Source organism: Haemorhous mexicanus, chromosome 3 (assembly GCF_027477595.1).
Source record: "Haemorhous mexicanus isolate bHaeMex1 chromosome 3, bHaeMex1.pri, whole genome shotgun sequence".
Classification (NCBI taxonomy): Eukaryota; Metazoa; Chordata; class Aves; order Passeriformes; family Fringillidae; genus Haemorhous; species Haemorhous mexicanus.
The window spans coordinates 117,479,873-117,507,462 of record NC_082343.1 but is presented as its reverse complement, the minus strand read 5'-3'; the positions used below and the strand labels follow the sequence as shown (position 1 = coordinate 117,507,462).

Genomic DNA, 27,590 nt, shown 5'->3' with positions numbered 1-27,590 from the left:
CAGGGATATGGGAGGAGAAGCAGGAGTCCAAACCCAGGAGATGGGGCTTTATTTTGGTGGATGTTGGTGGAAAGGCAAGGCCTCGACTCCAGCCACAAGCTGGATGCTACTGGCCAGACTGGGAGCTCTGGAGGCCACGGCACGAAGGCGAAGGCAGCAGGAATTCCCTCCGCCAGCACAGAGCCCCCAGGCCCAGGCCGGCATGGGACGGACGTACCCAACACACAGTGGCTGGTAAGGCACTTGAAATGACTACAAGCCATGAGGCAAGCTCCTGCCCCCCTCCTTCCTTTCTTCTTTTTTTCCTTCCTTCCTTTCTTCCCTTCCTCCCCCGGGAGCTTTGGAGATTAACCTACGGAGAACGGGGTGTTGCGGGGAGCCGGGGCCCGGCTGGAGGAGCTGTCGGGGTGTCACCAGGCCACCTCACGGGTGGAATTTCTTGCTGGGGCTGTTGGCGTGGTCCAGCAGGAGCTGGCACGGTGTGAACTGGCTGCCGTACACGGCCTCGTACTTGCGCAGCTTGTCCACGAGCTGCCGGGCGCCGTAGGAGTCGGCGAACCTGAAGGGACCTGTGGGGACAGGGACACGGCTGTGACAGGGACACAGCTGTGACAGGGACATGGCGGGGACAGGTACACATCTGGGACAGGAACACACAGCTGTGATAGGGACATGGTGGGGACAGCGAAAAGGCGGGGACACAGATACAGCAGGGACAGGGACACGGCTGTGACAGGGACATGGCGGGGACAGGTACACATCTGGGACAGGAACACAGCTGTGATAGGAACATGGTGGGGACAGGGAAAAGGCGGGGACACAGATACAGCAGGGACAGGGACATGGCAGGGACATGGCTGCAACTAGGACATGGTGGGGATGGGGACACATCTGGGATGGGGATGGGGACACAGTGGGGATGGGGACAGAGCTGTGACAGGGACACACGGCTGGGACAGGGACACAGTGGGCAGAGGGACATGGCAGGAACACAGATACAGCTGTGACAGGGACACAGCTGTGACAGGGAAGAAGAAGCACCAAGGTGCCTGGAAGGGTCCCAGCACCCAGAAGCAATTGCTTTGTCCCATTCATCCTTCTCCACAAGAGACCCCCCAGTCTCTCAACAGGGACTCTGCTCCCTGCTCACCTGAGCTGGGGAAGGCTGGGGACAAGCTGGGACATGGATAATCATAGAATCATGGATGGTTTTGGTGGGATGGGACCTCAAAGCCCATCCATTCCCACCCTGCCAAGTCTCACCACCTCCCACTGTCCCAGGGTGCTCCAAGCCCAGTCCAACCTGGCCTTTGACACTTCCGGGGATCCAAGGACAGCCACAGCTCCTCTGGGCACCCTGTGCCAGGGCCTGCCGACCCTCCCAGGCAAGAATTCCTTCCCAATATCCTGTCCAGCCACAGGAAGACACTCCCCATTGTCCTGTCCCTCCAGGCCTTTGTAGGAAATCCCTTGGGGCCGCTCCCTCAGTCTGAACATGGCTCAAGGAGGGAAAGCACCAGGCACGGGGCAGAAGCACCACCTCAGGTCCAAGAGCCCTTGGTGAACTCCAGCAGCAGTGTCAAGAAACAGCACCAGAGTCATGGAATTATTTAGGGTGGAAAAGCCCTTTGAGACTATTGAGTCCAAACATATCTCAGCAGTGCCAAGACTACCACTAACCAATGTCTCCAAGGGACACATGCACAGGGCTTTTAAATCCCTCCAGGCATGGGGAGTCCAGCCCTCCTCTGCACAGCTGTGCCAGGGCTGGACAGCCTGGAATTATTCCCAGTTTCCAACCTACACCCTCCCTGATGCAGCCTGAGGCCATTTCCTCAGGCTGCAGCTCAAGCCTGGCCTTGCCACGTGGCTGCAGCCCACAGGGAGCTTTGGAGCCCAAAGCCCAGCTCAGAGCACTCACCTCCCAGGCAGGGGGGGAAGCCCAGGCCGAACACAGCCCCGATGTCCCCCTCCACGGGGTTGCTGAGGATGCCCTCCTGCAGGCACATGGCGGCCTCGTTGACAAATCGTGTCACCAGGCGCATCTGGATGTCCTCGTCAGAGCAGCTGTGGGACAGAGGTTGTGAGCTGGGCAGGGACAGCACACAGGTGGGACACAGAGCCAGGCCACGGAATGGCCTCCCTGGGACTGTCCTAGTCCACGTGGGGATCGGGGCTAAGCTCTGGGAGTGTCCTGAAGCAGGCACTAAGAACCAGGGAATGGCTGAGATTGGAAGGGACAACTGGGGCTCCTCTAGTCCAACCTCCGTGCCCAAGCAGGGTTTCCTGGAACATGGCACTCAGGATTGTGTCCAGGTGGATTGGGAATAAAAGCAAGGGCTTGATCAGCCTCTGTCTTCAGCAATGTCATGGAGTCACAGAATGGTTTGGGCTGGAAGGGACCTCAAAGCCCAGCCAGTGCCACCCCTGCCATGGCAGGGACACCTTCCACTATCTCAGGATGCTCCCCCCCAGGGATCTTTCAGGGGATGCAGGGGCAACTACAGCTGCTCTGAGCACCCTGTGCCAGGGCCTGCCCACCCTGCCAGGGAACAATTCCTTCCTAATATCCCACCCAGCCCTGCCCTCTGGCACTGGGAAGCTATTCCCTGGGTCCTGTCCCTCCCTGCCTTGTCCCCAGTTCCTCTGCAGCTCTCCTGGAGCCCCTTTAGGCCCTGCAAGGGGCTCTGAGCTCTCCCTGGATCCTTCTCCTCTCCAGGTGAGCACCCCCAGCTCTGCCAGCCTGGCTCCATGGCAGAGGGGCTCCAGCCCTGGAGCACCATGTCCCTCAACACCACCTGATACACCTCGTGCTGCTGCTCAGAGCACAAGGAGCTGGGCAGGGCAGGAACCAGCCCCACACAGGTACTCACACATCAGGATTCGCTGGCACTCTGAACTTTTCCAAGATCTCATCCATGCCAGAATTCACACTCCTGTTCTTCACTCCCTCCTGGTACACGTAGAAGCCTTTCCCTGCCTTGCGACCTGAGGGGATCACAGCAGACAAGTCAGCTCCTGCACGTGTCCTGTTTCCTCCTGACACTTTGGATTTTGTTTTGTGCCTGCTCCTCTTGCTCCCAGCACTCTGCACCTCAGAGCACAGATCTGCAGCCTCAGCAGGAGCACAGGGAAGGGACCCAGCTCCACCTTGGCAAGATGCTGCCACTGTGCCAGGCCCTTTCTCTGGTTCCACAGGACCAACAGCACCACTGCTTCTGTGAGAGGGATTCCTGCCCCACTCCCAGGGCTGTTCTCCTGCTGCTGTTGCCTTCCCCGGAGCAGAGGGGACACCCTTTAGCTGAGCACACCTTAGCAGCTCACCTAAGAAGCCTTTCTGCACCATGAGCTTGAAGAGTTCGATGCTGCCCCCTCCGAAGCGCTGGCCAAAGGCCTTGCCCAGGTCCTCAGCCACGTGGGTGGCCACGTCCACGCCCACCTCATCAATCAGCGTGGCCGCTCCCACCGGGAAGCCAAAGGCCGTGGAGATGGCATCCACCTTCTTTGGGTCAATGCCCTCCTGCAGGATAAGAGGGGAAGCCATGGGATCTCGGGATGAGGTGGGGCAGAGAGCCCAGCCCCATTAACTGACTGCAAACAGGAGCCAAGAGCAGGCTGGGGACAGCCACAAACCCCAGGGTTGGTGACACACATCCTCTCCTGTCCACATCCAGGCTGAGCCCACCCCAGCCCTGGCCAAAGCAGAAGCAATTTCCATGACTGTTGGGGGATGCTCACCTGGAGAACTCGGACCACCTCGGACAGCATTGGCCCCAGGCACCTGGTGGTGTAGAATCCAGGCCCATCCTGGGGAAAAGCAGAGCAGCAGGGAGGCAGGTGAGTTCTTGGCAGCACCAGAACTGTGGCTCACAGCCCAGGCTGCGCTTCAGACACCCCAAACCCCATCCCCTACACTATGGTACTGACTGCTAGAATAGGTTTGGGGTTTTTTCCCCCTGTAAAGCTCAGCAGTGTTTGCAGGCTTCCATGAACCTACTCCCTGGAAGTTCCCATCCCAGTGTTTTTATTTGAACTAGTGCCTGCAGGTCCAGAGCAGGCTGCTGCTTCACCAAGCCCAACAGGCTGGTGAGGAAAAGGGTGCTCAGCACAAGGGAAACCAGCATAAGCCAGTTGTTCCACTTCTGCTGCTCCCCACAAAGTCAGGAAGCAACAGATGAGCTGCAAACTGCCCTTCAGGGAGGCAGCTGAGGTGGGGATAAGGCTCAGGGAAGCAGCACTGATGTTTGGAGATGCCCAGAACACTTTCTGACAAGCCAGTTTTCCCAGCACTACAGGGGAGACATGCTCAGCACTCTGGCAACCTCAGGAATCAGGAAAAAGACAGGGATACCTTCCTCTGTCCCAGGTTGCTCCAAGCCCTGTCCAACCTGGCCTTGGACAATTCCAGGAATTGGCCACAGCTCCTCTGGGCAACCTGTGCCAGGGCCTCCCCAGCCTCACAGGGAAGAATTTCTCCCCAAAATCCAATCTAAATCCATTTTTCCATGTATTCCTGCCCCTCTCCCTCAAGATCTAAGCCAGGCAGAGGAGGGTTGCTGCTCACTGGCCCTCTGTCCTTGCAGCCTGCCAGGGAGCTGAGGTGGTGACAGTCCTGTGCAGACTGCTCTGTCTGGGATGCCCTGGAAGCTGTGTGGGGCAGGAGTGCCAGCTCCTCGTGCTGGCCCTGCACGTGTGCCTGGTGGCTTTCCATGCCTGCTCTGAAGGACATGTGAGGATCACCTGGGCACTTGCCCCTTTCTAAATTCCCTTCTCACTTCTCAGAGGAGTAGCCAATGTGTCCACAGACATGTTTCACCCTCCCCTCAGTGCACAAACCCTTTTATTTATTACCCAGCCCCAGCAGTGTCCCCTCACCTTCACCACGATGACCACTTTGCCCTGTTTGAGGCCAACAGCAACAGCAGAGGCAGCTGTGTCCTGGGAGGTTTTGTCTGTGGTGATGATTTCCAGCAGCTGCATCTTGTCAACAGGGGAGAAGTAGTGCATCCCTATCACCTGGCAGACAGAAGAGCTGGGTTCAGATGGATTCTGGCTCCCAGAGCAATCAGCTGGGTGAGCTGAGTGCAGAGGGAAGGCCCTGAACACACTTTATATCCCTTTATGAAAAGAGTGCTCTCCAATTCCCTTCTCTCTTTGGTTTTCCCAAGGACACAGCACATGCCCAGGAGCTCCTGCCTTCGAGGATAAAGGTACAACTTTTACAGGACCACTTCAGCCAAATCTGCCTGGGAATCCCTGAGCTCATCCCCAGGGAAATGAAGGGCATGGTGTGACCTGGAGGGGCACCAGAGCTGGCAGTGCAGCCCCACCCAGTCTGCTGGGCTCAGACTGGAGCAGCACTCAGGGAGTCCCTGTGTGCTGCCTGTGAATGGTGAGGAAGTGAATTTAAGGATGAGAAGGCTTCTATCCAGGAACTCATTACAGAGGGAAGTGCAGCCTTCCCCTGGGAAGAGTGTTTAAGTGCAGATTATCTCAGTGTGCCTCAGTGTGAATGTGACCATGCCATCAGCGTGTCACCTTCATGCCTCCTGGCAGCCACACTTGGCACCAAGCCCTGTGTAAGTCAGAGGCACCTTGCTGAGTTGCAGGCTGCAAAACTAATTAAAGAAAATGTGCTAATTAGTTAACTGACTTCCTATGAGTTTCCCCCTAAGAGCCATTGTACAGGCAATTTAAACAGCAAGAGGATGTTATTTGCAAGGATGAACAAATGAGGCTCAGTTGGCAATTTGGATGCAACAGAGGTCCCACAGCAAATGAGGAAGAGGCTCAGCAGGGAGACAGGAACCTCCAGCAGGTCACCTCACACTCACAGGCACCACAGGTACCTGGCAGGGCAGTCCCCTGCTGCCTCAGGGCTGTAGGAATCAGTGCTCCTGCTCAGATGGACTGAGGCTGCAAAAGCCCTGCAAGATCACTGAGTCCAAGCTGTGCCCAATCCCCACCTTGTCCCCAGCCCAGAGCACTGAGTGCCACATCCAGGAATTCCCTGGACACCCACAGGGATGGGGACTCCAAACCTCCCTGAGGAGCCTCTTCCAATGCCTGACTACTCTTTCTGGAAAGAAATTCCTCCTGATATCCAAGCTAAAGCTGCCCTGGAACAGCTTGAGGCCATTTCTTCTCGTTCTGTCCCCATTCCCTGGGAGCAGAGCCCAAGCCCCACTTGGCTCCAACCTTCCACAGCCTCTCTGCTCCCAACACTTTCTGATGTGTGCTGACCTGCCCCACCAACATCACCCTTGGGGTGCATCCACCTTCCCCTCCTTCCCTCCTGGCCCCAAGCTCTTTGCTCAAAGCTGGCACTGGGAGCAGAGGATGAGCTGTGCCATGTCCTGAGGAGGGAGCAGAAGGTCTCTAAAAGCCACCTCACCAAGGACAGCTCTGTGCAGGGCACATGGCCTTGGGGACTCACCTTCTCAGGCCTCTTGCTGGCAGCAGCAATCTGGCTGATGGGGAGGGCAGAGGTGTTACTGGCGAAGATACAGTGAGCAGGGATCACCTGGAGGGGACAAGGGACAGGAGACAGTGAGCAGGGATCACCTGGGCGGGGACAAGGGACAAGAGACAGTGAGCAGGGATGACCTGGGAGGGGACAAGGGACACAGAGAGCAGGGATCACCTGGAGGGGACAAGGGACAGGACACAGTGAGCAGGGATCACCTGGAGGGGACACCATACAGTGAGCAGGGATCATCTGAGAAGGGACAAGGGACACAGAGAGCAGGGATCACCTGGAGGGGACAAGGGACAGTGAGCAGGGATCACCTGGAGGGGACAAGGGACACAGAGAGCAGGGATCACCTGGAGGGGACAAGGGACAGGACACAGTGAGCAGGAATCACCTGGGAGGGGACAAAGACAAGAGACAGTGAGCAGGGATCACCTGGAGGGGACAAGGGACAGGAGACAGTGAGCAGGGATCACCTGGAGGGGACAAGGGACAGGAGACAGTGAGCAGGGATCACCTGGGAGGGGACAAGGGACAAGAGACAGTGAGCAGGGATCACCTGGAGGGGACACCATACAGAGAGCAGGGATGACCTGGGAGGGGACAAGGGACATGACAGAGTGAGCAGGGATCACCTGGAGGGGACAAGGGACAGTGAGCAGGGATCAGTTGGGAGGGGACAAGGGACAGGACACAGTGAGCAAGGATGACCTGGGAGGGGACAAGGACAAGAGACAGTGAGCAGGGATCACCTGGGAGGGGACAAGGGACAAGAGACAGTGAGCAGGGATCACCTGGAGGGGACACCATACAGTGAGTAGGGATGACCTGGGAGGGAACAAGGGACATGACAGAGTGAGCAGGGATCACCTGGAGGGGACAAGAGACAATGAGCAGGGATCACCTGGAGGTGACAAGGGACACAACACAGTGAGCAGGGATGACCCAGGTGGGGACAAGGGGCTGTGTCAGCACACAGGACCATGCAGAGCCCTGGGAGATCAGGGAGCCCTGGCTAACGAGGCAAACTGGGTTTGCTCATTAGAAACTAATTGGAAAGCAGTAGCTCAAGTCAGCCAGCTCTGACTTGCCCCAAACTCTGCCAGGTCTGCAATATCAGTCCCAGAGCTCCCATGTTTCTGGCAGGCCTCTGCAGCCACGGGAGACACTGCAGGGAACCCTTTCCCTCAGTGTGCCCTTGGACAGAACAGAGGGACAACACGTAAAGGACTGCAAGGTGTGGAGATACCAGAGGACATCACTGTCACATCAGCGTCCTCAGACAAATGGAAGCTTTTTTTGGAGCACTTTTTTATGTCTCATTCCCTCCACCAGCCAGGGGCTGCTCAGGACTGATACTCACAGCCTCCACCTCCTTCAGCACTTTGTGTTTGACGTTGATGTCCTCAAACACGGCCTCGATGACCATGTCTGCCTTCTCAAAGCCCTTGTAGTCCAGCTGGCCCATCAGGTTGCTGAGGATGGAGTCCCTCTCAAATGATGTCAGGCTCTTCTTCTTCACTTTGCCGTTCAGCCTAGGAAGGGACAGCTCTGTCACAGCTCCTGAGTGGACCAGCCAGGCTGCTGGAGGTGCACCACAGGAATCCCTCCTGTCTCCCCCCAAAACTCCATCTCTGACCCTGCAGGACTGTCACTCTGTGTTGTGACCCTTCCTTCCACGTGGGAACAGGAGAGTCCTGCTCCCACAGCTCAGCTGAAGGCTGGTCACTGACATTCACACAGCTCAGTACTATTACTGCAGAGCCAGGAGAACAGGGAAAGGAACCCAGGAAGAAAACCCTGGAATGCCTTCCCTGCCATGGGCCTTCAGGCAGCCAGAATCACTCTTTCCTTAGCTCTAGAAGTTACTGCTGAATCTTATGTCTCTGCCTACCTAAGGAGCTAAGGCTGGGCCTATCCCACAGCAGTATCACAGCATTCTACAGAGGACAACATTAAAATAAAGCTTTTTTGTGACATCCTGTGGCTCCTCCAGCAGAACAGCCGTGTCAGGAGCTGTTGATGCTGATAGCAGAGGAGAACTGTGACTAAAGGCAGCCCAGTGCCACCAGAGCAAACCCCCTGAACTCACATACCCCTTGTAGACCTGCTGCTGGCCTCTGTCCAGACCCTTCTGTGCCGTGTCCTTCAGAATGGTCTTGATGCCCTTGTCCACGGAAACCTGGGCGATGCCGGCTCCCATGAGCCCTGCTCCCAGCACAGCCAGAGTCCTGCAGGGAAGGACCAAGGGGACACCTTCAACATGGACATGGAGAACTCCCATCGCTGCTGGCAGAGTCACACAGCTCCTGTCATCCACCCAGGCACCACCTGAGCGAGGCCACACAGCAGTGAGACCTCCAAAGTGCAGTAGGTCAGCCTCTGGAGGCTGGAAACCTCTGCTCTGATCACAGCTCTCCAGCTCACTCAGTCCCAGGAGCCTTTCAGAGATCCTCCAACTGCTCCTTCAGGCATCCCACACTGGCACTTACTTGACCTCTTTCTGAGGTGTCCCAAACTTGTTCTTCTTGCAGTGCACCTGCCCGTGGTAGAGCCCCATCAGAGCCTTGGATTCCTTGGTCACTGCAAGTTGGCCAAAGCTCTGGAAGAAAGGAAAGATGGAATCTGAGGTGGTGGCATTAAACAGCTCTCAGTGCCAGCACATAAAAACATGGCAAAGGGGAGACAGGCACTGTGTGACTGCACAGGTGAGCAACCTGGACAGAAAAGGGACAAGGGCCCAGGTCACCTCTGAGGAGAGGCACCTTCTGGGCTCAGCACAGCCCACCCTGCACCACCTCCTCCTCCCCAACAGCACAGGGACATGGAACTGCTGGAGAGAGTCCAGAGGAGACCATGGAGATTCTCCAAGGGCTGGAGCCCCTCTGCTCTGGAGCCAGGCTGGGAGAGCTGAGGGTGCTCATCTGGAGAGGAGAAGGATCCAGGGAGAGCTCAGAGCCCCTTGCAGGGCCTAAAGGGGCTCCAGGAGAGCTGCAGAGGGACTGGGGACAAGGCCTGGAGGGACAGGACCCAGGGAATGGCTCCTACTGCCAAAGGGCAGGGCTGGATGGGATTTTGGGAATTGGGAATTGTTCCCTGGCAGGGTGGGCAGGTCCTGGCACAGGGTGCCCAGAGCAGCTGGGGCTGCCCCTGGATCCCTGGCAATGCCCAAGGCCAGGCTGGACATTGGGGCTGGGAGCACCCTGGGACAATGGGAGGTGTCCCTGCCCATGACAGGGGTAGCACTGGATGGGCTTTAAGGTTCCTTCCCACTCAAACCATTCTGGGATGTGGTGATTCCAGCTCCTCAGTGACAGGACTGGACTCCCCTGACATGGGACCCTTCCTCCCTCGCATTCATCCCACATTAATCAGAGTCCCTGTTCCCACAGATCCAGGTGGAAGCACCCCATCCTCAGGCTTTAACCAAAATTCTTACAAACAGGTCAGTTCTCTCTGACAGCAGCAGCCTGATCCTATTTTCAGAGGATCAGAGGCAACAAAATCAAAGGCCTGCATAACCTCCCAGCACTCAGCAGGAATGTTCTGAGGAACACAAAGCATAAGCACACACAAAACAAAAGTTGTCTGAGCCAAGTCTGCTAAGAAAAATCAGGGAATGAGGTTTGGAGCAGGCTGCACCTTCCTTCACCACTGGCCTGCCAGTTAAAAATACCTAAAACAAAGCCTAGAAGAGAATCTGCAAACTCCTGTCCTGGGGGAGAAAGTGAGGCAGTAAAAAAGCCACAACACTGACACTTATTATTCTTCAGGAGTTCTGGGAAGATCTCCATCCTGCTGCTGCTCTGGGGGAAAAAACCCATTCATTCTTTGCTGTAAGGAACAGAGTACCCCAAGGCCTTTATTCAGCACCAGCCCAAACGTGGCTGGAATGCACAACCAGCAGGGATGGGGCACAGCCAGGAAGGCACTGCTAAGGTGACAGCTACAGCTCAGGCCTTGGCACCAGAAGGGAGCAAAAGGAGTTACAAAGCACATCAGGGAAGTGGGAGATGGATGGATATCACCAGCATTTAAGGGGCAATGACCTTGGGGATGACCCAAATACAGAGATAATCAGATGGACACGTGGGGCTGCTGGGGACTCAATCTTGCAGAGCTGGCAGTGCCCAGCTAAGCCCACCTGTGACTCTGTGCACAGCCAGAATTGCCTCTGTGGCACCAGAAATAACAAATTTGAGCACAAGTGTGGCAAAACAAGGACCAGTGAGGAAAAAATAATTAGGGATAGGTTGTTTATTATGGCAGAGAATTGGAGGGATGAGGATGGTTGAGGAAAACAAAGACTCTGTGTGTGTGTGGGATAAAGGGGGCACACACAAGCTGCTGGGGAGGACACTTGCCTGCTCCAGCCCTGGACCTGCCCACCAGAGTCTGTCCTACACCCTCAATTAAACTCTAATCCAGTTTCCCTGTGTCCCAGCAAAGATCAAGCAGGACTGGATGGTGTTTAGGACATGAGGCCCATGTGCAGCATGGTCAGATGAGTGAGAGATGAAACATCTCCAGCCAGCTCCTAGAGGGGAGTGTGGAACCTCAGCTCTGCCCATCCAGGAGGAGCAGCATCACTCACCCACACTGGCCCTGCCTGTGAGTGCTTTGTGTTGAGGCTCCCCCACCCCTGCAAGTGCCCAAGGCCAGGCTGGATGGGCCTTGGAGCAGCCTGGGGTAGGGGAAGGTGTCCTGCCCATGGCAGGGGGTGGGATGAGATGGGATAAGCAGCAGGCTGTGATGAACCCTTAGTGGGGTAAACACAGGTCCTGATCACACCTGATATCTCGGTTTTAAGTTTTTCTGTTCTGTTTTGGTGTGCAGCTTTTAGCTTTTATATTAAGTGTCACTAGGATCTTTTCATAGGGTGGTGAAGACAAAACAATCCTGTTCCAGCTGGAGATTCAAGGACAATCTCTTCAAACTTCAGGCCCAAAGCATAAACAACATGAAAAGAGGAGGGCAGGCAAGCAAGCAAGGAGGATGAAACTTCATCATTTGAAGCTATTAATTGGGCAGTCAACTCCTATATGCAAACGGACTAAAACTTATAAAAGTGTGAGATCTCATGACCAAGTCCTCTTCTGCTCCCATCTTGGAGCCATCTGAGTACTGCCAGGGCGTGGCCTTAGAAGGCACTTCAATAAATATCCTCTTTATTCCTTTTAACTCTGTCTAGCCTCTGTTCCAGCTCCTTAAGGCACCACACCAGGACCTGATCCCTGCCAGGATCTCCTCTCCTTACCTGGGCTTCAATGAGGTATCCAGCATCTCTCCCCTGATCCAGACCAGTTTTTACGACCTAATCCAAAAGCAGAAAAGACACAGCACAGTTCAGTCATGCTGCAAACACACAATTTAACAGGATTCCCTGTTGTCTCCAGTAACCCTTTCCCAAAATTTGAGGCATATTTCAGACTCCCTGAGTTCTGTCCCTGCTGCTCTTAGCAGAGCTGTGTCACCCTGTCCTTCTAGCACAGGACAGGTGAGGAGTTAACCACCAGGTTAAATTTTAGCCATTCCCTGTGGTTTTAGGAACTGTGCTCCTGTAATGTCACTGCTCTCCAAATCCTTCACAGGTTTTAGAGAAGTTTTGGCAACAAATTCAGTAGTGAAAAGTCATTTTACAGTAAGAATTCATCCACAGAGTGTAACAGGAAGTCTGTGTAACAGAGGGGACTAATAAAGTTAATACTTTATGTAATAAAGTATTAATGATAAAGTTATAAAGCTAAAGTATTAAAGTGAATACTTTATGTATACTAATATGTAGTCAGTGCTGTGAAAATTATAGCAATTTCTATTTTTATGGTGTCAAACAGGTCTCCTGAACTGTTCAGAGACTGTATAGAACACCTGGGAAAACTGCAGCTGAAAATCTCATGGACAAAATATTCCAGCTAAGCCTTCCCTCAGCTGGGATTCCTGCTCTACCCCTCACTGGTACCAGTACCCATAAACTGGAGATCATATTTGGAGCAGTGATTCTGAATTCTACCCCACAGCCAGCACTCCTCGGGACTGATCTCTGTGAGGATCAGGATGTTGGCTTGACTCAGAGGAAGGATCACCTTCCCTCTGCCTGTCCCACATTTTCCCACAGATCCACCTGCCCTGCAGCTCCTCCCACCTCACAGGGGAGTTACCTCGATGATCTTCAGAGGAGCAGGGTAGAGCCCTTTGGTTTGCTTTTGAACTTTGCTCTCCACTGTCTTGTAAACTTGCTGCCTGACGAAGGGAAGAGCCATGGCATAGTCTGTCAGCCCTGCAAGGTGGGAGAGAACAGGGGTCAGCACAGTGCTGTGCACTGCCAGCCTGCCAGGATGGTAAAGGAATACAAATGTGAATATCTGCACTAGAAACGTGCACCTGAAACCCAGGCACAGGCAGCAGGGGCTGCCCAGAGGGATTCCATGGATTATTCCATGGACAAGTCTCACTGAGGGCTAAAGTGTCCTCCTAACACAACAGGTGACACCCTGAGCCCTGGGAAGCAGAATTCCCCAGATGTCCCCATTTCTGAGCTGTGCTATCAAGGATCAGCATGGAGCAGTCCCTTGTACCTCCTCCCACCTGAATTCACCAGCTTGGTACAGAACTTGCCACCAAAACTTTGCAGATGGACAGTCCCTGGAGGTACCTGCTGCCTCTCACTCCTCAGGGCCTGCCTCCCTTCCAGCAACCTCAGGAGCCACCACATCCAGCTTTGCCAAAGCCCAGATCTGCAGGGCAATGTTTTCTCTACCACCCCACATTGCTCAAGAGATGACTCCAACGTGAAATAACTTGCTTTTAAATGGAATTAAGTAGGAGCATGAACACATCCTGGAGAAGCCAAGCTGGATTACACTCACTGCTATCCCTTGGGATTTCTCCATGCTGACTTACTCTGCATGAGCCCTCTGGATCTCTTGGCAGACACAGTCTTGTTGGCCAGTCCCCTGGCAAAGCCAACGGCCACCTCCTCCAGGTACTCAATTGTTCTTGCTTCAGGAGTCTTCAGTCCTGGCCCTGGGGAGAGCAGAGAACACAGCACAGGTTATCCCTGAGGGATGAGGATGCAGGGAAACCAGGAGCAGACACAATGTGATGGGCCTTTGGATGCAGGGAAACCAGAAGTAGACACAACATGATGGGCCTTTGAACTGCTCCCACTCCATTCCCTGCTCCTGTTTGGCTTTTCTGGGTTATGACCAACAGTGGGAAGGCTCAGCAGGAACCATATGAGGGCTCCAAGGGATTTATACAGAGGGCATTGTGCAGAAATGCTGGAATGCCAGCTCCCTGTGGGAGCAGGGCCAAGTTACATCCAACTCTGCAATTGGATCAGGTTCAGGGACCTTCTGGACACCTCTAAGGACAGAGGTTCCATGACCTCTCTGCAGGTGTCCTCAGCTCCTGACCATCTTTTTGCCACCTGTGCCCTTTATTTCTCAAACCTTCCACTTGACAGAACTGCAGGCACCCCGAATCCTGAGGGAGCTGAGGTGTTCTGCCTCCCCTCCCTCTCCTCTGTGGAACACGTGTGCCCCACCACACTGTGCCAACACTGAGCTGTTAAACACACAGCCAGCATTTTGGGAGTGCTGAATCCCTGGAAATCTCTGTACTGGAGCCAATGTCCAACCAACCCCAACCTTTGAACTCAGTGCACAAAACCTCCCTCTTGCTTTAGCTACTGTAACACCTGGCTCAACTTAAAGCTGCCCCACAATGAAGCAAGCCACCACAAAACCAGTTTTAGCAGCCTCTGAGGGTGGGTTGCACAATTTCCAAGCACAGGAATCCTCATTTCCAGACAACTGCATCATTAGGACAGGAGGACACAGTGCAGGGCTGATCAGGCAGCTGTGAGAGGCTGCCAGAGGCAAACTCTGAGTCATTAATGACAGAGCAGTGGCTGTGGAGCTGCACAGGGACACCAAGCAGACCCTGGAGCTAAACATGCAACTTTAGGCTGAACTAACCTGGGGAGACTACAACCCTGCAGTTGGGCAGGGCCATTCACCTTCACCCAAACTGCTCCAAATACACCCAGATACTGCAGAGCCCTCAGAGCTAAGGAAACACCCCACAGACACCCCAACAGAGGAGACAGGTAAAATCCAAAATCAGAAACTCCCTCCTATTTCATCTCCCACTATTCTCCTCCTTCACAAAAGGCTGAAGCCCTCAGCTGTAAGGTTTTAATCACAGAAACTCAGAATTTTTTGGTTGGGAAAGGGATGTTAAAAGTCATATAATCCTCCCCTGCCATGGGCAGGGACACTGCCACTGTCCCAGGGTGTCCCAATGTCCAACCTGGCTTTGAGCACTGCCAGGGATCCAGGGTGGGCACCCTGGGCCAGGGCCTGCCCACCCTGCCAGGGAACAATTCCTCATTCCCAAGATCCCATCCAGCCCTGCCCTCTGGCACTGGGAGCCATTCCCTGGGTCCTGTCCCTCCCTGCCTTGTCCCCAGTCCCTCTGCAGCTCTCCTGGAGCCCCTTCAGGCCCTGCCAGGGGCTCTGAGCTCTGCCTGGATCCTTCTCCTCTCCAGATGAGCACCCCCAGCTCTCCCAGCCTGGCTCCATGGCAGAGGGGCTCCAGCCCCTGGAGCAGCTCCGTGGCCTCTTTGTTTCACCTCTCTATGTAACAACGTGAGGGTTTTCACCCAGCAAACCCCAGAAGATGCTCCCTGCTCAGGGAGTCTCGCAGCAAGAAGGAGATAAAGCAGCACAAACACTCTGACAGCTCAAGGAAGCTCCCTGTGGAAGTTTTCCTTCTGCCCTGGCAGAATGTCAGAGCCAGTCCAAGGAAAAACAGGCCAAGCAAAACACAGTTGATTTTACAGGCAGCAGACAAAATACAGCTCGGAGCTGCTGCATAATTTACATTTCAGCAGTGCCCAGGGGATTTTAAAGACTTCACTGGAAACCCAAGAATATTTGGGATTTCAGAGCTCAGATTTCACCAGCTTACAAATTCTCTTTTCACCATTCCAGGCTGAGACCTTCAGCTTTATAACCTGATGTGCTACAAGATGTCAATCCCTGATTTCATCTTTCTGGTAGCTTGGATACATTAACAAGAGCTGGATTCTGATACTCCAGCTGAAGAAAACTGCTGTTTGTTTCCCAGTCTGAGCTGTGAGAACCATTCACACTGAGTGGCTGACCCCACATATGTGGGTTTGCTTTACCTGCAGTTAATTCCTAGTTTTGCTGTGTCCTAACCCAGGAGCCCTGAGCTGTGCACTCCCATCTGCTTTCTTTTCTTTTATAAATGGCACATGCCAGAATTGGATCCAGGGAATGCTGCAGAGCTCCCTGCTGAAGGAGAACTGATTGCATGCCCTGAAATTGCCTCCTGATTGATGGTGTGTGTCTCCTTGCAAGCTTTCTGTCATCAGTTAAAGCATCACCCCAGGTAGAGCTGCTTTCCCTAGAGACAGAGTGAACAGGAGCCCTCCTGGCACTGGCTGCTGTTTGGATAACAAGGAACACATCCAATGTTTGCATGTAATTTGTATTTCTGTGTTCCTCCTACGTGCTTCTCTGGGCTGAGCCAGGATTCCCAGCAGCTCCTCAGAAAGCTCACGTTCCCTTTCAGCAAACTGAGCTAACTGTGGCTATAAACAGCCACATTTGCTAACTCTTAAAAAACAATTCACTTCTAAGCAAGTATCAAGTGGGAAAGTTTATCCAGGCAATTTTAACTCCAGCCTGAGAACCACAGATCTGTTTTAGAGGAAAGAATACAGCTAAAGATAAGCTAAGGATATCTGGGTATCCTGGGCTGATCCCCCAGTGGGGGCAGCAGGAAAGGGGGGATTCTGCCCCTGTGACTCCTGTGCCCAGGTGAGAGCCCACCTGCAGAGCTGCCCCAGCCCTGGGGATTCCAGCAGCACAAGGATGTGGAGCTGCTGGAGAGAGCCCAGAGAAAGCTCCAAAGTGATCAGAGGGATGGAGCAGCTCTGCTGTAAGACAGGCTGGGAGAATTGGGATTGTTCAGCTCGGAGAAGAGAAAGCTCTGGGGTGACCCAAGTGCAGCCTTCCAGCACCTGGAGGAGCTGACAGGAAAGATGGAGAGGGACTGGGGACAAGGGACAGAGGGACAGGACCCAGGGAATGGCTCCCAGTGCCAGAGGGCAGGGCTGGATGGGATCTTGGGAATGAGGAATTGATCCCTGGCAGGGTGGGCAGGCCCTGGCACAGGGTGCCCAGAGCAGCTGGGGCTGCCCCTGGATGCCTGGCAGTGCCCAGGGCCAGGCTGGACATTGGGGCTGGTGCAGCTGGACAGTGGGAGGTGTCCCTTTCCATGGAGGAGCTTTAAGGTCCCTTCCAACCCAGACCATCCCATGATCCAGCTGAGCATTGGCCTGGGGGACAGAACAGACACCAGGACTTCCCTGGCACTGCTCAGGGTGGGCAGCAGCTTTTCATTTATTTTATTTTCTTCAGCACCACCAGTGTGTTCTGGCTATGCTGTGCCAGAGTAAAAAATGCCCAGCACCCTCTAACTCCATGTCAGAGCCAGCTGAAGCAGTGGCTTCCATTCTAACTCCTGAGAGGGGCTGATGACTCCTCTTGGGAGGCTCTGGAGGGTTTAGTTCTCAAGCTCCTCCATTTAGTCACCTTCCAAGAAAGCTGCCCTAGTGAAAGAACTCTGGGAGCAAGACATGATTCAGCAACACTTGGAATCCTGCAGTTTGCAGGGAATTTCGCCCCCCAGCTGGCAGCCAGCTGGCAATTCTGAGTGCCTAAGCCATGGGGGGTGCCTGCTGCAGCTCCTGTCAGGGATTACCATCTGCAGGCTGCAGAAACACAGCCATCACTCATCTATTGTCCTTCCATTAGGGGCTGCAATCTGTCCTCTGACATGATAAATGAGCAATGTGGGCTCTTATCTGGATAATTGGCTTAAGGAGGAGAGCCAGCAGGCCTGCCCTCCGTGCTGACCTCTCCTGTTCACTCAGCTTCTGCAGCAGCCTCACATTTCAAGGTCCCTGTGCTTGTAAGGCTGGAACAGGGATTTCTGCTCCCCTGCACAGCAGGACAAGACCTCTCCACACATTTTGGTGAGAGGAGAGGTTCCCTGACAGGCAGCAGCAAATCAAGGAACTGAGGGACTCTGTGTCTGACCTAGTGGTTCCACCAGCTGGTCAACCAGCCCCATCTTCTTGGCTCTGTCTGCACGGATGTTCCTCCCAGTCAGCATCATGTCAAAGGCAGCAGGAAGTCCCACCTAGAAAGGGCAGAAAGAAGATTCCAGAGTGGGAATTTGCCAGGCAGAAAGGGCCACGGGGTTAAGTTTTCCTCTTACTCACCATTTTTGGCAGCCTCTGAGTACCCCCTGCCCCAGGCAGGAGACCTAGCAACACTTCAGGTGTTCCCAAGACTGTTTTCCTGTCCTTTGTTGCTACTCTGTAGTGACAGGCAATGGCAACCTTAAAACGAAAGAGACAAGGAAAAGTTTCCCTGTGAAAAACAACAGAAGAACCAGGCACCCATCACACAGCTCTCTCCCACACACTGCCTCAGCTTTCCTCATCACCCTGCCCCAATTCCTTCACCAACTGCCCAAACTCCCTCTGTGCTCACTGATGGCTTCTGGGGGATGACAGCAAGCAGGAGTGTCACCAGGTCATGAGAATCCTCCCTTTCCTGCTGCCCACACTGGGGGATCAGCCCAGGATACCCAGATATCCTTAGCTTATCTTTAAGCTTATCTGTATTCATTCCTCTAAAACAGATCTGTGGTTCTCAGGCTGGAGTTAAAATTGCCTGGATAAACTTTCCCACTTGATACTTGCTTAGAAGTGAATTGTTTTTTAAGAGTTAGCAAATGTGGCTGTTTATAGTTGCAAGGAGCCCAGGTTGCTGAGATGAACATCAAACTCCCAAGCTGATTTTTAATCTCACCTAGACCACCAAGGGCTTAATCAATTCACTAATTCACCAAGAGCACAGTCCCATCTACAGATCAGCCATGATTGCTGGTTTATCTCTGGACTGCTAAGTCCAGATGAATCAACACAATGGGTATAAAAAAAAGTACTGAGAAATCAGTACAAACTGAAGAGAGTCCATTCCAAGATTACACTGTTTTAGTAACAACTCTGCTCCAGGAATTAGCAGAGCCAGGCAGTTTACAAAACCCTGGATGGAGATTACAAGGCAGAAGATCCAGCCAAGGTGCTGGAGAGGAGCTGCAGGCAGGGTGGAGCCTGGCTGGGTCCCCACACTCACCCCTCTCACAGCAGCCCCACAAAGAATGGAAGTTGCTGGGATACAAGGCTCACTTCATCTGCAAAGCAGCAATTTCCAGGCTGCACTCTGCCAGCAGCATTGATGCAGATCCAGTGCCTGCTGGAAACAGCCAGTTTGCCCTTGGACACTCATCTAAATATTAGCCTGGCCCACACAGGTTCAGATTTGATTTGCTCTCTTTCCACAGCAGCAGCAGAACTCGCATGGCAGAGCCCTGAAGCACAAGCAAGCCATTAACTTGCCACAAACTCATTTACATGATGTAATGAGCCCTCATCAGCTCCCAAATTCGTCTCACAGTACCAGTCCTGCCTGCACCATTTGGGGAACCAGAGCAGCAGCAGTGTCAGCTCCCACTCCTGCTGTGAGCCCCAGGATGGTCCAGTACCTCCAGCCCTCCTCCCAGGCAGCTGCCACTGATGGCAGCAACGACAGGTTTTGGAGACTGCTCAATCTTTTCCAGCATCTTCTGTCCATCCTGAGAGAGCTGAGTCACTTCCTGAGCTGTCTTGCAGGCTTCAAGCATGCTGAGAGAAGGAGAGAGGTGGATGAGAATGGGAAAAGTATTTTTTGTCAGTTTTCCTGACAAAACAGCAGGAAGATGAGAGGTTTTGATGAGTTTGTCCCTGTTCTCCCACAATCTCCAGTGCCTGACAGGCAGGCAAGAGCTGTTTAGGCCCCAGTTTTGGATCAGGCCACACAGGGAGACTCACTAAACCCAGTAGGGTCAGGCCCTGCACGCTGACACGGGGTTTTCCTGAGGCACTGAATGGGATCCCTTGTGATCCCAGGGCTCTGGAAGCCTTTGGGAGAGGAGGAAGAGTCAGAGGAAGCCTCAAATCACTTGCCAGGAAGGGTGGAGGAAAGAGCCCAGAATCACTCTAAGAGGAGCAGATGGCTCTGATGCCACAGTGCCAATTAGAGCCTCCCTGTGTTAATTATTCTCCTGGAGGCTCACAGCCTTTGCCAGGCAGCAGTAATTTGGGATGCTGGAGGTGCTGAGGCCAGGAGACACCTCTTAACCACAGCCTGCCCTTTGCTCTGTTCACCTCCTTCTCTCCTGAACAGGGAACGAGTCTCTGTCCCTGGACAAAGCCAGCCAAAACTGCAACACAGTTTTGGAGGGTCTATTTTACATTTACCTTCTTTCCTCAGAGCATTCTGGCTTTTAATGTCTTTAAGCAATTATTCTGTCCTGTCAGTGTCAAGAGTAGGAGCCAATGACATTCCAGGTCCCAGTGGGCACCCACAGGATCATCCCACGCCCTGGAAAAGTTACCCAGGGAGCCTGGGAGGCTGCTCAGCACAGGGCAGAGTGCCAAACCCTGCCCAAATGAGGGGTCAGGCTGGAAGGCTGCCAGGCTCTCCAACCCAGCTCAAACGAGTCCTGCATGTGAATTATCCCCTCTTGTTGTGCCCAAGGACAATGCCCAGCCCAGAGCCAGGATGGGTTTCCTTGGCTGCAGGAAGGAGTGACCAAGTGCCACAGCCAGGAGGGGCTTAGGGACTCGCCATGTCCCTCTTTGCTCAGATCCTCACTTCAATCCAGCAACTCTGAAATCCTGAGCATGGAGATTTCACTCCCAGCCCGTGCCTCACCCCAGGGAGGTGTCAGGGACAAACTGCTGGGTTTGGAGGACAGCTCCAGCAGGTCCTGAAGCCCTGTGCTTACTTGAGATCCGCTCCAGCAATGAAAGAGCCTGGCTTGGAGGAGATGAGCACGGCGCTCTTCACAGCCTCGTTGGCCCAGATCTCGTTCATGACGTCGGTGAACTCTGCACTCAGCTGCTTGGACAGGGTGTTCACCTGGGAGCAGAGCAGCACCTCAGCAGGAGCTCACCTGGAGCCCACACCTGCTGCAAGTTACTTCAGCCCTGCCCCAGCACAAACCCACTCCTGGATAAAACCCTGCAGCAGGTCATCTTTAATTAGGGAGTACCTCTTTAACCTTCCCAACAGTGGGTTTGTGTCCCCAAACATTGATTTTATGAACTTGTAAACTGGTTTGTTTTTTCTTTGTTATATAATCATAGAATCACAGAGTGGTTTGGGATGGAAGGGATCTTTCAAGGTCATCTCATCCAACCCCTTGCAATGAGCAGGGACACCTTCTCCAGACCAGGCTGACAACATCCCTCCAGCTTTACTGAAAGGCTGCAAAAAGCAGGACAAATCCATCCTGGGTTCTTTAGGTACCACCAAATTCTCACATAAAATGAAATATTTCAAACCTGAGACTGCTGTTGCTCCTCAAATGAAAGGAGTATATAAAAACCTCTCTGGTCTGCTACAATTAATACAAGATTTTTCATAGCAGTAGTAGTTCAATCTTTATATCTTGTATAATATCAGAGCAGCTCAGCTGCTTTGCTTTAAAGACCAGGTTTTTACTGCAAGCTCTATCATTGCTCATAAAGAGCATTTCCATCTGTGAGATGACACCTGAAATTCACTCCAAAATGCATTTTTAGATGTTTTCCTTAGATGCCATTTACAGAGTTCCTGCCTCCTGATACCTGAACAACTGCAGCTATATTGACCTAAAAAATGAGAATTAGGTTCTATTTATACTGTGTTCATGATAACAGAATCAAAAGCATTCATGGATTCCAAATTACTGAAGTAGGGACACATTCTTTAACTGACTTGAATACAAGAACTAAGCAAGATTTAATTTTTTTTAAAGCTCTCCTAAAGATTTGGAACTCAACAGGACCTTGTGCCTGGGAAAGAGACAAATTAGCTTAGCACACACAAAGTACTCCAAGAGACATCTCCAGATGTCTCACCAAAATCCCCAAATCTTCTTTTCCTACTTCTCCTTTGCTCCCAACTCTGTAAGGCTGCAGGTTAGGGAAGTTCTTAGTATTGAAATGGGAATTTTCAATACCTTGGAATTTGGTGTGTTGAAGCGCACGACAGCAACATCCCCTTTGATATCACAGCTGACGTGGGTTCTGTCTGCAAGCAAACACAGGGGTGGGCTCAGCCTCTGCTCCAGGGATTTGAAGGAAAAAATGCATTTATAGAAAAGCTTCACACTTACTCTGGAGGGCACTGGAGGTGGAGATGTTACGGCAGGCATAACCTAAGGAAAAGATGGCACAGGTGTTAAAGGAATTCTCAGCAGCCTCAGCCTCCCCCAGCTCCCCTGGCCTGCCAAGGACAGATTTTGGAAACCCTGGGCACGAGCCAGTCCCTCCCCTCACAGCCTGATCTGTGTCCAGCCAGAGTCCAGCAGTCACAGCAGAGACCTTCCAGCACAGACCCCACACTGCAGCAGCAGCAGTGCCCAACTGAGAGCAGCAAAATGAAATCCCTCTTCCCAAGCAGCTGGCAAGGGATGGAGCAGGTGGCACAGAGTTTGGCCTTGATCATCCTCAATCCAACCTCTTCACGTGCTAAACCAGGGACTTTGCTGCACTTTGGGGAACTTCAAGGTGAATTCCCTGCAAAGCAAACATAACTGTCCAGGGTATTTCTGTAAAAACACACTCTGGTGCCAGCAAATGGGGCCAGTCCAAGTGTGACCACACAGATCTCAGGGGGCACAACTAGAGGGCCACACAAAATATTTATTCTTGCCTCCATCTATCAACAAAATACTCAGAATCACAGACTGGTTTGGGTGGGAGGGATCTTAAAGCTCATCCAGTGCCACTCCCTGCCATGGCAGGGACACCTTCCACTGTCCCAGGTGCTGCCAGCCCCAGTGTCCAGCCTGGCCTTGGGCACTGCCAGGGATCCAGGGCCTGCCCACCCTGCCAGGGAACAATTCCTCATTCCCAAGATCTCATCCAGCCCTGCTCTCTGGCAGTGGGAGCCATTCCCTGGCTCCTGTCCCCAGTCACTCTGCAGCTCTCCTGGAGCCCCTTCAGGTGCTGCAAGGGGCTCTGAGCTCTCCCTGGATCCTTCTTCTCTCCAGGTGAGCACCCCCAGGTGTCCCAGCCTGGCTCCAGCCCTGGAGCAGCTCTGGTGCCTCCTCTGGGCTCTCTCCAGCAGCTCCAGGTCCTTGTGCTGTTGGAATCCCCAGGGTTGGGGCAGCTTTGCAGGTGAGGAGCCATTCTCCCCTGTCCTGTCCCTCCAGGCCCTTGTCCAGGATCTCCCTCCAGCTCTTGGATTGACCTCCACTAATGACATGCAAAGCACACACAAACATCTTCCAGATCCCTCAGAAAGCTCAGACCACAAATGAACAAGTTCTGCCCACAAGTTTCTGACTTGTAAATCTCCTTTTTCTGTTCAGAAATTGTGTTTGGCTCCACGATCTCTCAGCCCATGAATGAACCCCAGCTCCATTCAAGCAACCTAGATCTTGACCCTGAGGATCCCCAAACTCAGATCCAGGCTGAATCCCTGCCAAAGCTGCTTTAAGCCTGAATTCCAGTAAAAGTTTTACTTCCACATGCATCTGTCCACCAGCCAGTACACAGCCAATTAGCCAGGGGAGGGCTCTGCTCAACACTGATAAAGCCTTCAGGAATGAAACATTCCCATTCCCAGCAGCAAGCAGGGAGAATAACCCAAGACAAGGAGAATAAACTGTGCCTCCCCAACAGGTGTCTCCCCCTGCCACAGCCCCGTGACATGGGCTCAGGGCTGCACTTTGGCCTCCTTTCCACCTTGTCTGGGGTGCTGGCAGTAGGGACTGACCTTTGCTCCCATTCCTGAGCCCAGGATATGGAGTGTGATGGCGTGGCGATGGAAATTCTGTGTCAGGCTGTCCCAGCAAACAGCTCTGGGGTGCCTATGTGTGTGTCATGTGCCCACAGCAGCATTTTATAAACAAAGAGCGAAGCAGTTCCCACTCCAAAGCTCCTCAGCAATATTTAATACCCACATGTGATAGCTCCACCCAGCAATAATTTCCCTAAACTCTTTGTGTACTCCTGAAAATAAGCACCAACATTCAGTTCCCACAAACCAAGTGTGGGCTGACAACAATTACTCTGGTAAGGGATGCTGCCCAGCAGAACACCATGCACCTTTAACAGCAGTATTTTAACCCAATAAAAGCCATGCAGCCTCTTTAAAGAGAAGCCAAGAGCTGAACTGTCTCCCTGAATTAATTCACTCAATCCTTGCAGCAAGCTGGGACAGTGAAAGTTGTCCCTGCCCATGGCAGGGGTGTGGAACAAGATGAGCTTTAAGATCCCTCCCAGACAAACCAGTCTGGGATTCCAGGTTTTTTGTTCTTTACATGGCTTTCCTTTTCCACACCGGTTCCCCAACAGATTCCTTCCATGAAAACCTTCAGCCTTCAACTCCACTCTGCCTTTCCATTCTCACAAAACAGAAGAGATGAAGTAGGAAAAAAAATAAATCAAGGGCATGACTGCACAAATCTCACTCCACTTGAATACAAACTCTTTTGGGAGAGGTGCTGTCAGCACTGCTCCAGCTGGTGAACACTGGAGTGAGGTTTCTGCAGCCTGACAGTGGTTTATTTCAACTCCAGCATATTTGTGGAAAACATCTTTTGCCAGGAAGCAAAAGCAGCTCTCTGTCCTGGTCCCTGCACATCTGCTTTAGGTGTTGATCCCTTCAGCACTGCAATGGGAACGTGCCAAGATCAGAGCCAGAAAATTCCTCCAAAATGCTGCAGGAAGCAGAAGCCCAGCCTCAGACTCCCACCATGTCCCATCATTCATGCCAGAGTCAAAACCCTGAAAATCAGTTCCAGCCTCACTCCTCAGCTCTAAGACTGTCCAGCACCAGGACACCAAAACTTCAGGTGCCCTCAGGACTTTGGATGCACCAGGGAACGGCCAACAGCCACCCCACAGCCCAGCCTGCTCCTTCCCACTTTCTCCTTTCCCTGTTCCTACCTCAGCTGCCTCCCTGCCCAGCACTTCCCACCCCTCCACTCACCAGGACGTGGCACACGGCTTGAACTGGGAACAGCCTCCATGGCTCAGGGAAAAGCCTTTTTCCAGTCCTGGAGCCCCCTGAGTCCCAGCAGGCTGGACAGGATGAAGCTCAGGCCACCTGAGCACGGAGCAGTGACCCGTGAGATGGGAAGCTCCTGGCAGACTGAGCTTCCCAAGCCACCCTGGGAACCTGGTGGCACAGGGATGTGGCCCAGCAGGTACAGCCAGCCCTGGAGCTCACCTGGCTCCTGACTGCTCCCTGCCTTTGGGCTGCCCCCGAGAGCTTTGCATCCACTTCCCAAACGCTTTGCAAGGCAGAACGAGGGTATTCATTCACTACAAACAGGGACAGCGTCCTCACAGCAGCTCCAGGGCTGTTTATTGTGAAGAGCTTTACCAGTTAGAACAAGAATTCCAACCAGCAGCAGCCTGAGAACTCCCTGGAGTTGCCACAAGTCTCCTCCTCAGTGATTGCAGCACCCTGTCACGTACAGACCTGCTCCAAGGCTGCACGTAACACAGCTGTGATCCCACAACCATGGAAATGCTCAGCATCCTCCCAGAACCATGGACTCACTCACCACGATCCCAGAACCATGGAGCTGCTCACCATGATCCCAGAACCACGGAGCTGCTCACCATCCTTCCAGAACCATGGAATCACTCACCACGATCCCAGAACCATGGAACTGCTCACCATGATCCCACAACCATGGAACTGCTCACCATGATCCCACAACCGTGGAACTGCTCACCATGATCCCACAACCGTGGAACTGCTCACCATCCTTCCAGAACCATGGACTCACTCACCACGATCCCAGAACCATGGAACTGCTCACCATGATCCCACAACCATGGAACTGCTCACCATGATCCCAGAACCATGGAACTGCTCACCGTCCTTCCAGAACCATGGAATTGCTCACCATGATCCCAGAACCATGGAACTGCTCACCAACATTCCACAGTCATGGAATTGCTCACCACAATCCCAGAACCATGGAATTGCTCACCACGATCCCAGAACCATGGAATTGCTCACCACGATCCCACAACCATGGAATTGCTCACCACGATCCCACAACCATGGAATTGCTCATGTTGGAAAAGAGCTCTCAGAGCACTGAGTCTAGCTCTGAACCAAGCTCAGGTTTGGGTTTAAATGAAACACAGCTGGATTTTGGGTCAACATCAACACCAGACTCTGAGGCCCTTCAAAGTGCTCAAATAGGAGGTTTCCAGAGCTTCCCAGCCAGGCCCTTTGGATTTCCCAGGGCTCCTGGAGACTCCCTGCCTTGGTAGGCAGGAAGCACCAAGGCAGCTCTGTGAAGAGGCAGGAGAGAGCCACAGCCCTGCCTGAGCTGGCAAGGGAGATGCCCCACACAAAATCAGGGAATCACTGAATCCCAGAATGGTTAAGGTGGGAAGGAACAATAAAGTTCACCCAGTGTCACCCCTGCCATGGCAGGAACACCTCCCACTGTCCCAGGTGCTCCCAGCCCCAGTGTCCAACCTGGCCTTGGGCACTGCCAGGGATCCAGGGTGGGCACCCTGTGCCAGGGCCTGCCCATCCTGCCAGGGAACAATTCCTCATTCCCAAGATCTCATCCAGCCCTGCCCTCCGGCAGTGGGAGCCATTCCCTGGGTCCTGTCCCTCCAGCACTTGTTCTCCAGTCCTTCTCCAGCTCTCCTGGAGCCTCTTCAGGCCCTGAAAGGGGCTCTAAGTTCTCCCCAGAGCCTCCTCTTCCCCAGGCTGAACAATCCCAGTTCTCTCAGCTGAGGGATCATGGATCACCTGCAGACACCCTCCCCCAGGCAAGTGGGATTACAGGGTCACAGGGATGACAGGGATCCCCCTTCCTGCCTGGAGAGCAGCCACAGGATCCAGACTCCCAAGGGCACGGGGACACCCTCTCCTTTCCAAGCATGCTCTTGGGGCACTGGGACAGGCACATGTGTCAGGGCACAAGGACACTCTCTCCCTGTGGCTCAGCTCACATGCAGGGACCATCCTGACTGGAGGGTGTGTCGTCCCCCCCTCAGTGCCAGGTCACAGGGACACCCCAGAACTGCTCAGAGGTTGCCGCAGCATGTCCCTGTGCAAGGACTGGGATGGCAGGATGTCCCCCATGGGAGCACATAACTCCCAGAGACCACAGGCTATGGGGAGGACATCTTGGGGGATGTTGGGGACCTTCCGAGGATCCCCTGGGTGACTCCCAGGCCACGGGGACAAACCCCACAGGGCACAGACACATGTAGGGACACCTCCCACCTCACAGCTACCCCGAGGATCTCCTGTCCCAGTCCCGGTCCTCACAGACCCTTCCCTGGGAACTCCCCAGAGCCCTCACGGCCACACCACCCGAGGAGCCCTTCGGGACACCCGGACACCCCAACCCCTGCTCCAGCACCAGGAAATCCTCTCTGGGACACCCTGTTCCTCATCCTCTCAACACCACTCCGGCCCTCGCCCACATACTGCCCTGTTTTCCCAGCTCTTCGTACCCCCTCAGTGCCCCTCTGTCCCTCAGCGCCCCCCCTGCCCTCACCTCTCAGTGCCTCCTCACCGTCCTCATCCCACCAAAACTAACTCCTCAGTGGGCCCCATCCCACCCCAGTCCTCGATTTCTCAGTGCTCCCCGACCCTTGAGTGCTCCCTCGGTATCCCCTGCCCGTCAGCGCTCCCTTTCCCTCAGTGTCCCCTCAGTGCCCCTCCGCTATCTCCGTCCCTTACCCCTCACTGCCCCCATCCCCCGGTGCTCCCCTCACGCGGGGGACACCGCACTCCAACCGCTCCCGCTCCCCGCCGTCCCCTCGCTCACCGCGGGGCGGGGTGTGCCGCGTCGGGCCGGCCCTGGCGGCGGCCGGGAGGCGGCCGAGGCTGCCGATGGCTCGCACCGCCGCCGCCATCTTCGCCGAGGTCGAATGAGGGAGAGGCCGCCGGGGACCTGCCCGCGCCCGCCCCGCCCACGCCGCCCC

The 27,590-nt window shown here is 53.9% G+C and overlaps 1 protein-coding gene across 2 annotated transcripts; it reads right to left on the bottom strand.

The window, feature by feature from the left end:
• Positions 1-26: 26 nt before the first annotated feature.
• HADHA (hydroxyacyl-CoA dehydrogenase trifunctional multienzyme complex subunit alpha) lies at positions 27-27,560 on the bottom strand. Of its 2 annotated transcripts, none has more exons than XM_059843188.1 (20): positions 27,434-27,560; positions 21,782-21,823; positions 21,626-21,696; positions 20,408-20,541; positions 19,124-19,262; positions 17,793-17,912; positions 17,608-17,710; positions 13,373-13,495; positions 12,631-12,749; positions 11,730-11,786; positions 8,965-9,074; positions 8,569-8,703; positions 7,836-8,007; positions 6,437-6,523; positions 4,876-5,016; positions 3,739-3,807; positions 3,325-3,520; positions 2,874-2,988; positions 1,922-2,067; positions 27-569 (listed from the first exon to the last, which is right to left on the bottom strand). In XM_059843188.1, exons 1-20 carry the CDS (start codon positions 27,519-27,521, stop codon positions 424-426), a joined length of 2,313 nt encoding a protein of 770 aa, XP_059699171.1. In that variant the 5' UTR covers positions 27,522-27,560; the 3' UTR covers positions 27-423. The 2 variants fall into 2 exon arrangements, with proteins under 2 accessions (XP_059699171.1, XP_059699172.1); XM_059843189.1 differs by lacking the exon at positions 27,434-27,560 and adding an exon at positions 24,607-24,661.
• Positions 27,561-27,590: the final 30 nt, after the last annotated feature.

Coding starts and splice junctions, on each gene's coding strand:
- HADHA (XM_059843188.1), bottom strand. CDS start 27,521: ATGGCGGCGGCGGTGCGAGCCATCGGCAGCCTCGGCCGCCTCCCGGCC. Junction 21,697..21,781: donor CACCTCCAGTGCCCTCCAGA/GTAAGTGTGAAG, acceptor GTTTGCTTGCAG/ACAGAACCCACGTCAGCTGT. Junction 17,913..19,123: donor GCCTGGGAGGAGGGCTGGAG/GTACTGGACCAT, acceptor TTTCGTTTTAAG/GTTGCCATTGCCTGTCACTA.